Source organism: Musa acuminata, unplaced genomic scaffold (genome assembly GCF_036884655.1).
Source record: "Musa acuminata AAA Group cultivar baxijiao unplaced genomic scaffold, Cavendish_Baxijiao_AAA HiC_scaffold_1057, whole genome shotgun sequence".
Taxonomy (NCBI): domain Eukaryota; kingdom Viridiplantae; phylum Streptophyta; class Magnoliopsida; order Zingiberales; family Musaceae; genus Musa; species Musa acuminata.
Genome location: NW_027021271.1, coordinates 18,202 through 30,844, shown reverse-complemented (window position 1 = coordinate 30,844; position 12,643 = coordinate 18,202). Strand labels below are relative to the sequence as shown.

At 34.8% G+C, this 12,643-nt stretch overlaps 1 protein-coding gene across 2 annotated transcripts; it reads left to right on the top strand.

Annotated features, from left to right (window-relative positions):
• The first annotated feature begins 4,592 nt into the window (after positions 1–4,592).
• On the top strand, positions 4,593–11,748 carry LOC135665993 (choline/ethanolaminephosphotransferase 1-like). Of its 2 annotated transcripts, none has more exons than XM_065177475.1 (11): positions 4,593–4,744; positions 5,020–5,156; positions 5,922–5,931; positions 6,025–6,075; positions 7,386–7,463; positions 8,720–8,795; positions 8,881–8,903; positions 8,993–9,093; positions 10,096–10,190; positions 10,345–10,413; positions 11,660–11,748. In XM_065177475.1, the coding sequence occupies exons 2-11, from the start codon at positions 5,020–5,022 to the stop codon at positions 11,731–11,733; spliced, it is 714 nt and encodes a 237-aa protein (XP_065033547.1). In that variant the 5' UTR covers positions 4,593–4,744; the 3' UTR covers positions 11,734–11,748. The 2 variants fall into 2 exon arrangements, with proteins under 2 accessions (XP_065033547.1, XP_065033546.1); XM_065177474.1 differs by lacking the exon at positions 4,593–4,744 and adding an exon at positions 4,770–4,916.
• The last annotated feature ends 895 nt before the right edge of the window (positions 11,749–12,643 follow it).

Sequence of the window (12,643 nt, the reverse complement as noted above, 5' to 3'; positions counted from 1 at the left end):
GCATCCATAATGACTTACTAATGAGTATAAATGTGTAATAACATAACTAAAAAAATCTGCTATAAAATTAAGTAAATTTGTAAATATTTAATTATTGTTATAATAGTCTCTTCGGTTGATATATCAAATAAGATATCGTTATCTTCATCGATTATCTCTTTATTTCATTTTGTTACCTTTATCTAATCATCAGGACATACTTGAGCTTTCACTAATTTCAGGGTGATGCTCGATCTGGTTTTATCTAAGATTTATCCTCTCGCATTAAAGACTAGACTTGCTCGATAGTTATCGTTGACATCAAAGTCATTAGTATTTGACCCGTAATCTCTATTAGTATTAAAATTGTTATTATGTATCGTACCTACCATTTCATAATACGAAACTCTATACCTATAGTGTTATCATGAAACTCAAAAGAAATTGTTATATACATATTAAGTTTCAAGTTTGAGCTTGATGATTTCCTTTTTTTTTTTTTAATCTTTATACTAATAGTTTTTATCCTTTAAAAGTTTGTCACTCTCACTAACTGACTTGATGAATAGATTTATAAGTTTGGAAGATATCATGTTCTATAGTTAACATTATAATCGTCATATAAGTTATTAAGCAATTTTTAAATATCTTTAATTTTATCATCAATATCAATATCTATTCTGCACTTTCTTAATAAATAGATATATAATCACCTCAAGTCATCTAATCAAATATAATGATAAAAAAAACACATGCAACTAAATAAACTGATGGAAATTCAAGAAAATATTTTATTCATTTTAATTTCATAGCTATTATTATCGTATTTAAATCATTATTATTTTTATATTCTTCAATTGCACTAACAATATTAATACAAACAACTCAAAGAAATATGTAGTACAATACTAAATAAAGCGTATGTTGTCTTATTAAAAATTTAAAAATATTTAAAATTCTCATACATATTTGAACGTTATGGATGCGTATAAACTTGTAATGGAGATATGAGTATCACCAATAATCTAAGAGGACATAGGGACATCTAGATCGCTATATGAACCGCTTATGGAGGGTATATTCTATATTCTATTTTCCTATTAGATTGTGATAGGATTTAAGCATGAGACATATTTGTATTGGCTTAAACTTACATGAGATCATCAAATGGGAATGTCATGCACACATCTTAAAGTACACACAATATAAGATCTTAGAGGAGACATATCTCCATCCTATATATCCCTAACCCTCTATTTTCTAGGAGTTATATGAGACATTTATCTTTGAGGGGGTAAATTAATTTACCTATATCATTTTTTATGTTGTTCTTTGGGATAAAGGGATATACCATTCTAGTACCCTCATCATTAAGAGGGCTTCCCATTGCTACCTTAACCCCCGTAGTTTGTATGCTCGTTGTCTCTACCAAGGATATAATAACAAATGTACCCATCTCAAGAACTATGTCACTAGGCATGTGCTCCTCGTGTGGGATTGAAACCAGCATCAAGGCCAACGATACCATCGTCTTCTTCTACTTTGGTGGGTAAGGGTTCTTGAGCCTTTTTTGACTCAATTATTATTAGTTGTCCCTGATCCGATCCATAGGCTATGAAGGTGACATTCCTTAAATCAATTCTAATAATGGTCGATATTTCTTACTCTCACAAGTTACTTAGTCATTGAGGAACCATATCAGGGTTACCCCCCATCCAACTCCCCATCTTCCTCGGACACGAAGAAAGCTTGTTAGACATGATATCTAAATAGAATAAAACATAATTCGAGATAAATATTATAGTCAATTTAGAAATGTATTATCAAATAAATATTACAGTCAGATTAGAAACGTTTACTTGCTAATTAGACATGACAACTAAATAGAATATTTATTTTATCGAAATGTTTATTCTATTCTAAATTATCGAAACTCATTCTGAACTCTGAAGAAGATCTTTTCACCTGATGTAACATATTAAATTGAGCATTAGAGTTGAACATATTAAATTGAGCACCTACGCTATACGTTTTGTAAGGATCACTCTAATGAATATTGGACAATCAAATCTCTCTTAAACATGTGAGAATTTTACCATCAATCATGTCATCTCATGAGTTCGTGTCGAAGCTTCCTAAGATGACAATTTTTCTTGGTCAAACATAAGCTTCTGAATTAGTCTTGCACATCACAGTTCATTTAAAAATGAACATTAACTTCATAATTCCAAGCATGCCAAGGTTTCGAGAAATGAGTCAGATTAGATTAAATCTATCATGTCAAATTAATGTTTTGACATTTGATCGATAGTTAATGGATTTTGTCAATAAATTGTCAACTAACAAATGGTCCATGTAGCTTAGCTATTGAAGAAATTAACAATCAATAATAAGAGAAAATAATAGTAAGTCCTCACAATAGGATAAAAGAAAATACTAAATTCATCTCCTGAAAACAAGTGAACACTAGTTTTTATTTTTTTCATGGATAGTTCAACTATTTTTATTATTTTTTCCATAGCTTAACAAATGGATCGCAAACAATTCAAATAAAAAATATATATATACTGATACCACGTTTTTGAGCTCGAGTGTGATTATAAAAATGATTATCAGGGATAAAAAATCGTATCCTTAAATATATTATTTTTCTAGTGCTTAATGGCAATAAAAAATCGATCCTAAATTATGACTTATTATTGTCGTAAAGAAAATATATCCTATAGATATTTCCTTCCAACTAAGATGGGAATGAGCAATTTCTCTCTTCTCATCAACGTATATGACAATATATATATATATATATATATATATATATATATATATATATATAAACAAGAGTGTTTTAGAAAATCTAGTGCAACTTTCCTTAATTTTTGACCTATGATTTTGGATCAATTCAATGTATTATTACATTTGATAAAAGTATAAAAATATAATATTAAATAAACAATTAAAAATATAACAAAGTTTTATAAAATGAAATAAATAACACAGAATAATCATACAGATGATCATAATAATAATATAATGTGTATTTTAAAATCAATTTGATAAAATGTAAGATTAATTAAACACGAATGTGATTATAGTGATATATCAAATAATAAAATAATAATATTTTAGTCAATATATTTATAAAATAATTTAAAACTTTACATAGTAGAAATAAGAAATAATAGTATAAATATTTTAACTTAAAAAATATTAAAGAGCAATTTACCTTAGAAAGGCCTCCACCATGAAAACAAAGACGCTCGTCCTTTATTACTGATTTTAGCCATCCAATTTGAAGGAGTATGTCATAAGGAATCAAATCGAATTAGTTAAACTCAATCTTCTCCCTCATAGATCACTTTTTACCTTTTATTATTATTGTTGGTGTAAACAACTTCAAGCCGTGGTCTCGAGGCCGTCGTGGCTTGGTTCAGGTCTGGATGATAGAGAATCTTCCTGGGACGTTTCCCGAGACTACTAAGGTGGCCGATTGCGTTGGTCCGATCGGGATAGGGTCGTCGTTTCCATCGGGAGAGGACCCCCCGCCTGCGCCTTTAGTGGATGACCTCCGCCTTCGCACTTGCACAAAGATCAGGTCGGGGAGCTCGACCCGACCCCTCCGACGATCAAGTTAGTGGATAATCATAGGGGGTTTCTTTAGCTAAGTTCTGTGTGTTCCTCTCCTCCTCTCTCCCCTCGGAGCATAAGGGTTTTTATAGTGAGAATTATTGTTGCCTAATGTGCTGGCCCGTAGGGAGCAGGACCGTACTTTTGGTAGCGTCTGACGTTACCGTTGGCATGGCGTGAGGGATCGAACCTGAACAGGACGTTAATGTGCCTTGGTAGGCGTTTCGGTCCACGTTGACCAGGTGCCTCATAAAGTCAACAGAGGCGTGATGCGTCATCTTGTGCAGCAGCTGATGTCACGTGAGTCTTATCGTAATTATTATTATTATTATTATTATTATTATTATTATTATTAATTTTTGACTCATCCATACGTGAGGAGAAAGAACGATCGATTAAAAAAAAAATAAAATTAATAATTTAAATACGAAGAGAGAATTGAGATTAATAAAAAAAATCTACATTAATTTCTCAATTGAGAATGCCATCCGATATATAAAAAAACTAATTATGGAAGATTTTTTCGATAAATCGCAGAAGATTGAACAGAAGGAACATAATTAATGAGGCAACAATGCATGCATGTCATTGTCAGGCATCTCAATCGCCTTCACCGACCTGCGTGAGGATAATAAAAGCCTTTCCACAATGTCCATGATGTGGACTCGAATGGACTCCCGCGAATCAATTCCATTTATTCGCATCAAACGCCACCTTTCTCATCCCTCTTTGGGTTGTCAGAATTCGAGTTGGGATTTAAGTAGAGTCCGGCTCGCCTGTCTCGGACTCACCACCCACCAGGGAATTTAAGAGGGTGAACGAGTGGCCAATGAGAAGCCGAGGGCGGAAGCCTGTGGAGACTTTCCCTGTACCCTGAATCCCTCGACGCAGGAAATCCTACCCTCCGCACGCTACGAGGTTGGTACAGTGGACGGTCTATTTTTTATTCATCAATTTTCGTACGCCCTGCGGCATTATAATGTTATCATATTTCTTTATTGTTTCCGCCACTTCTCGCTCTTGTTTCGCTTCTTTCCCAATCTTTCGGCCACCCCCTTCTTAGGGCGTAAGCAACGAAAGGAAAGAAGATCCAAGCCTAGCCTATCTCTGCGGTTCCCCGGTCGCCCGATCCGCGTCCAAGGTGCCATTCGATGTTCAAACCCATGCTTTCTCTTTTGATCCGACCCGTCCTCGATCTCATCGGCTATTTCTATGTTATCTTTCGATCTTCGCATTCTGTATTGGGTTCGACCGTTGTTCTTGCTTCCTGCGGTGCCTGCTTTTGTAGGGATTGCGCAAGAGCTGGCAGCTTGGTTAATCACCTTTTCAAAATGTCATCTTGTTTCGAGTTTCTGGATTGTTTTATTATTGATGCGATCTGGTATATAGGTTGAATCTTTCTGTGCTAAATGGCAGATGGGATACATCGGCCACCATGGGGTGGCGACGTTGCACAAGTACAAGTACAGCGGCGTGGACCACTCGCTAGTCGCTAAGTACATCTTGCAGCCGTTCTGGAGCCGCAGCGTCACGCTTTTCCCTCTTTGGATGCCGTATGTTCTCTTCGCCAACTCTAATTAGTTCTCTCGGGCTGCTGCTCATTTTATTTATATGCATATACCTTAACTGGTCTGTGAGTGTTCCTCGGTTAGTATATCAAGAACTATGCATGTTTTCGTTGTATCTTTTGGAATTGTGTTGTCCATCCGATGTGTTAGGAGTTGTTATTGGATCGAACAGAAGTTTCCCTCTTTTGTGATGTGATGCCATTGCCATCAAGGTACCATTTTAAGTCTGCTTTACACCTTTAGTAACCTTGGGCCTGTCTTGCTAAACTTTATTTGCTTGGTAAGTTTTTATATCTTAAATACAAAATCCAGCAAGATAGATGCACTTTGTTGTGATATTCTGATGAAACCTCGTCTCTAGATGCCTTGGTTCGTTGGATATTATTCGATATTTTGTTCTATTACTGTTTGAATAGCAACTCCATCTTACTAGAACATCGGGTTAAAATATAAGCAACTAACTAAACAGCAGTAGCATGTGGAATGGATATTACTGGTAAAGAGCCAAAACCTGTGCATGCTTTGCAATAATATTCATATTGTTCAAACATATAGCAGAATATTGTCCAGTAGAGGTTGTTTCTCTTAGTTTAAAGGATGGCATGCATCTTACTAGATTATTGTACATTTCTTGCTAACTCACAAGTGACACATGTTATTGCATCGTTGCAATTGTTATGCATCTTTTCTAGGATACCACTGACACATTTTCTTTTATTTTTACCTTTGCATGTTGATATGCATTTCCAGACCAAACATGGTAAGAAGACAGTCACTCTGCTTTTTTTTGTCACCTTCTTTGTGATCGTCTCATCATTGTCGAAGGGCTGCAATGCTGTTGCTTGTTCTGCAGATCACTCTTACAGGATTTATGTTTCTGATGGTATCCGCATATCTTGGCTATGTAAGTAGTTGTATCGGAACTTGCCTCGGATTTTTCTGTGCTTTATGTTCCTTGAATCTTTTAGCTTCCACCAGCTGTTCTTATTCTTTTTCGACTTTGCTATGAGATATTGCCCTCAGTGGAATCTAGTAATCTAAACCATGACGTGTGATGTTGCAATGAAGAAATCAGGGTATGAACCGGTTACAACAGGACAAAGATTAAAGGTTTTTCTTTTTCTTACAGATACTGAATACCTAATTGGAATTTAGGTCGCTTTACTACTTGTTCAACACAGGTCTCTGTTATGCTTGTCTAAACAGGACTGAGGTTCAAAACACACCAACGAGTTCACGTTCACAGAGAGACTGTTTACTACGTGTTATTTGCAAAAGAATAAGATGGTGGTCATTTTGACAAGTTCAGATGTTTCATGAGTTGGAAAGAAACTAGAGAAATGACACATTGATTAGACCTGGAAAATCTTAGCATTTTGGCTCAGTTCGTTTCATTTTAGTTTGTTTTGCTTCTGAAAGTTCTCACTTGCTTCTTGAAATTTTGCAAATTTAGTTAATTGGATCAATGGTATCCACAACACTCGATCAAAATTCAGTCATGTTCATGTGTCATGTGAACACAGAAGAAAACTTAACCTATTATAGTACTCTTGTCAGATACTAAGACGATAAGTGTTTCTTTCTTTGCCATTCAACAAGACTGTTGAACATCAGTATGTTGTGTAATAAAAGTTGTGATCGATTTAGCACAACAAGTTTTCTGAAAAATGAGGTTGTTAATTGGACTATTCATTATCTCGTTACGTACTTCGGCAACTTTAAGATAAGGGTGAAACAGTTAGAACATTCTAGGTTCTAGCTTCAAGCTGACAGCAAAAGTTTGGATTTATATTGTTATTAAGATTTTCCATATGGAACTTCCGAGTGCTGATTTTGCATCTCATTTCTTATATTACTAGTTTGTCGATTGGTTTACCTTGCTGAGTAGAGAGAGTAGTTTTTCATTTGGGGATTCTAATTGGTTTCTTCTTAAATCTGTTCATCTTTATCACGGATGACATTTGGCTTTGTGCATTATCTGGTAGCTGCACTGTATATAGCCATTTATTGCTTACTAGCATCCGATTCTGTTGTCCACAGAAACATGCTTCAATATTGAATTATGCTATATGTTTTGCTTGTAACACATGCTCTGGATGTTAACATAGATCTTTTGCCTTATTCAGCTTACACATCGTTTATGATTGTTTGTAGATCAATATCTTTTCCTTTTAAATTTTGCATCTTTTACATGTTTGCGTCTATTCTTCACAGGTATATTCGCCCCATCTTGATACAGCTCCACCAAGATGGGTCCACCTTGCTCATGGATTGCTTCTCTTTTTATACCAGGTTTGTTCAAGAATTTCTCAACCTTTTTCTAAAATGTGTATGCATTTCTCGAATTCTGCTATTGCTTAGTAGAAAATAAGAAATGTCAGTTAATAAGCTGGTTTGAAGTATTTGGTCTTCAAATTTTACTGGTGATTCGATGAGTAGAATTGGATTAAAATGTTAGTGTGCCGAAATGTTTAACATACTCATCCTTGAATTCAACATATATGAATATGAATTTCTTTATTTTCCTTTTATATGAGACATCTTTCATATGAGACACATTGCATTAGGTGTGCCAGAGCAACCAAGCGAAAAAAATGGGGATGATTGAAAGTAGAATTATAATTGAGAAAAAGATGGATTTCTGTGACATCTCCATTGTATTCATCCAGAAACTATCCCATGGTCACATACGTTACATTTGGCTGGCTTGGTTTACCAATTTGCTTGATGGTTCGGCCCAAAAAATTGGATACAAGTTGGTTCCAAAAAACTGGTTGAGAATTTTCTATACTGGGCCTTGGGAAGGTTGAAAATTCAGATCTTTCGTGGAGTTTTCTCACTTTGATAATTGGAGGATTTCTTTTTCTTTTTTTACGAATGTTTCTTTTTCTGTGTTGTATCTTCATTTTGTATTGGATGTTGAATTTGTATGTGCCTGTACCCTTTATCTTGGGAAGGTTGTCACCTTTGATTGCACTTTTGGTTTTTTGAGATTTGTATAACTTGACAATCGCGAAGCTCCAGATATTGCCATATTGCTCATTGCAAAATGACTAATATATGTTTTTGAACTTTTCAATGTTGGAATGGTTTGCCACTTGATTGTACAGTCAATTAATAAATTAAGCACTTCTAAAAAATAATTGGTGGTAAAAGAAAAATTAAGCTTATCAGGTGCAGGTTTCCAACCCTTTCTCAGTTGATGCCAATTTGTTGGCCATCAGTAACTTATGAAAGGGGCCTGCAGTGAGAACTAAAATGCCACTTCAGGTATATAGGACTTTTATTATCAAAATATCTGCAATTAACATGCTTCAGTGAATTGTGAAACCCACCGTCTATGGTTGTCTGCAATAGTCATTTTTCAACTAGTGCCAATGGTCTTTTTTGGTTTCTGTCTGTTCATGCATTGGTTATAGTGGAAACTTGACGTCATATAGTATAAACAAGTTAGGTGAAACTTTTACATCTATAGGCAAATCTCTTTCTTAAAATAATAACTTACTTGATTTAACTAATGCCTCCTGATTCAATGATGTGTTCTCCAGACTTTTGATGCTGTTGATGGTAAACAAGCTAGGCGTACGAATTCATCCAGTCCTTTGGGTGAACTTTTCGATCATGGTAATTTTTTTTTCTTAAGAATCTACCTTTGTCCTTGTTTATAAGTTATACTCATCTCCTGATACCTGAGACTCTGTGATCACAGGATGCGATGCGCTTGCATGTGCTGTATGTCCACTCATCTTGTCCTCTTTTATTGCCTTGTTTTCCTGATACTTTGTTGTTACTTATGATATTGGTTTCCTACTTTTAATCAGTTCGAAGCCATGGCCTTTGGGAGCACTGCACTGTGTGGTAGGAACACTTTTTGGTTTTGGGTAATTGCAGCAATTCCATTTTACCTTGCAACGTGGGAACAGTAAGTTCTTCAAAGGTTCTCATATTCGTCATTGGACTTTAACTATTTCCTTTTGCTTTATATAATAAGTAAGCTTTTATATAGTACATTTGAGAAAAAAGGCTTCTAGCTTGATCCCCATCTGGATTCTTGTAATGTTTTTCCACGGTCAATTATTCCTATGGTGGGAGCATGCCTTAGAAAGCGGATCTAGATGTTGTTGCCAATGTTTTTCCCTCCCTCCTTTTTCTAGTACTTTCTGGGGCAGCTTATCATTTGATTCTCTATGCTTCTATTTACGGAAGGCTTTACCATGATATAGCAGCCATATTGAATGATGCACACCAGTCTGGTTATGGACTGCCAGGTTTTTAAGAGTATCGCTTAATATTAGTTGATTGATATAAACTATAGAGATTTTGGTCCGAACTGTATTAATATATCAACTAGTTTCAGTTGAAAACTGTGGTTCCTGGCTCTTAATGCATTGGACTGGTTCAAAGATTGGCTGATCCCTGCTCAATAATTTAAAGCCTGAGATAAGTAATCTTGTATCCCTAATTATTTGACCTTCCTTGTCTCAAGCTCGATGTGACAGCTGAAAAAAGCAGATGAATAGTAAGAGAAGGCTGGTGGCAATTTTTAAACAATTAATGGAAAAAAGGAAGCACAATAAGAAAAGGAAGAGGAAAATCACTATATTTTCTAACCATTTTCCCTCTTCAACCTGTTTCTAACAGCAGCCAGTATCATTCACCATAGAGAGAATACCAGCTTTGAATGTTTGTAACTTATAGATCAGGTATATAGGGGACCGATTTATCTGTTGTAATAAGTTACTGTTGGTCTTCGCTGACCATATTTAAACTAAAAGTTTTAATTCTTTATTTCTAACTACTTTTTGGAATGTTGTTCCCCATAACTGTTGATATTTTCTTCTATTCTTTACTGGAACAATAGTTTAATAGGTTTAACTTTGGTAGTTCTATTTGCATTTATTAACACTTCTTGTAACTTTTCCAGCTTCTTTACCAATACACTTATTCTTCCAATAATTAATGGACCTACAGAAGGCCTCATGCTAATCTATGTTTGTCACTGGCTGACATTCTTTTTGGGTATGTGAACTTTGAGTTCCTTTTACATATAATTGAAAGAAATGATTTTTCTTTTTTCCTTTTTTCAGTTTATTGTCAAATATTTTTAATATGGTGTACATATTTCTTTCTCTAAAGACTCTAAACTGATGTGTTTTTTGTGTTCTTTATCCAGGAGCTGAATGGTGGGCACAGGATTTCAGGAAGTCAATCCCTTTTTTAGGTTGGGTGCCATTAATTCCTGGTAATGTAGTCTGACACTAAGACTTCTTAAAAGCTGTTGTTTTTGGCATTTTGATAACAAAATGCCATGCCTTGAATCCTGCACTTTATAAACTGACATTGCCACTGTTGAACAATTGAGTTTATGGTTCTACTGCCATTTGGATACATCTTTCTATTTCTAGTTACCGTAATGCTTCATTGACTATTGTACATGTAATGGACCCTGTTGAGTTACTTCGAAGTTTTACTCCAGTTCTTTTCATTACTCAGTTTGTATAGACTGGAACAAGGGTTTACGTACACTGAATAATGATGCATTAAGGCAAAGATTGAGAATTGGATGGAGGAATAAATAAATGGCTTTTCATGAAAGGACCTATAGTTTCAGCAATCAATCAATAAAATTTGATTGTCATAGCTGAGGCTAAGGCCTTGCAGTAGCTGTGCTAAACTAATGTGATATAAACCAGAGTTAATAATCTCTCAGCTAATATTTGTGATAAATCATTTGAATTCAGCGATTATCCCATGATCACATAGATTGAGGATAAGACAAATGTATAATAGGTCTAGTCAGTTATACTTAAAATGACTGTTAAATAGGAATCGGTAACAAGAATAACTATAGTATCTAATGAAAAAAATGTCAGTGTCGGAAATTAGAGACAAACTGATATACAATCTGAGAGAACAAGACCTTTGTTTCTTCCTGTCTCCAGTTCTGTTCCATGTTTTCCATTTTTTTGTTAATTAATGCTGAGGCCTACTTGCTCCTTTTTGAGTCTTTGCAGTAGGATATCTACGCATACAATTTAGTCATTTGAAGATTCAACCACCAAATATTTCAACCTTCAATCAATTGAAGACTATGGCTGAAACAAAAATAAGCTACCATTGGGAAATATTCCCAACTATTCGGTATCCTTTGTGTTTGCAGCATTAGACACCTATAGAATGAACAACCATCAATAAGAGCAGGATGCTTTAGATTTGTCAACACCACCTTACTATTGGAAGGCGGGTAGAGCATGTGCTATCTTTAACATCTACTGATGTTTGCGAGCAGTTCGATGAGAAAAGGGTAACAAGGTTGAGATAGGAAACTCAATCTATCTCTTTATTCTAAGCATCTTAGTCTTTAATATCCACTTCATTCTTTTTTTCCAATCAATCCAGTCAATTTTTGGTGCTTTATGTATATATCATGGCATGCAGAATTGCCCAGTGTGAATTAATATTTTTTCGTTATTTATTGATTTTACCAGAGATCCCAGTATATAGTGTTGTGCTATTTATGATGATTGCTTTTGGTGTGATTCCAACTATTGCTTCCAAGTAAGTTTTCTTTTTATCATTCCTTTCTCAGTTTTTCAGTCTGGTTTTCTGCTTGTAGCTGAGTTTAGTTGCATGTACAAAAGCAGACTTAATTTAGGGTCTGTATTAAGGCTGATTTTAGCTGTTAGTGTGGTTTCTTGAGGTCTCTTAATTGAATCAGCTTATTCGTTTTACAGAAAATAATGCAGACGGGAACAGTTGCTTAACCTTCTATTTTTTTAATCTAAATAAGAATCTAAATATGATAAGAAAACTCTTTTTTTTTCCTCTTCTTTTTTGTCCTTTTGTTTTTATTGTTGACAAAACCTACAGTCCATCAGATAATAACAGATCCTGTGTTGGAGATGAGCTTTCGGGCCTGTATGGGCCACTAACCTGGTGTCTTGAGAATTCTGGTGAAATAGCCCAATCCTAGAGTGCTGAATTGTGTCCTGAGCTGCAGCAGTTATCTGAGACCCTATGTCACAGTTGAATAGCACCATAAGTGAGATGTAAATTCGTGAAACAATAAAAGATATCTGCATTGTAATTTACCAAAAAGAAATGGTAAATTACTGGCTTGCGGCTGGGGTGTAATTTACCAAAAAGAAATGAAACAATAAATGTTTGCATTCATGAACATTAAGGTAGTTTAGATGGATTGAGGAAAATCTGTTTTAGATTCTTTGAACATGTCTAAAGGTGAATTTTAATTTAAATGCATCTTTAAGACAAGATGAGCCAATTTGGACCAGAGGTATAGGAGAGGTGAAGGAAGAGAGATACACTGACCTGTAAAACAAGATAAATCAATTTTCATTAGTGGTGTGAGGACAAAGCTTCATAAAACAATATAAGTATATATATGATGACTCTTAATTTCACTAGTAATATTGTCTTCAGCATAGCTCAAATGCCAAAAATGATTAACATGT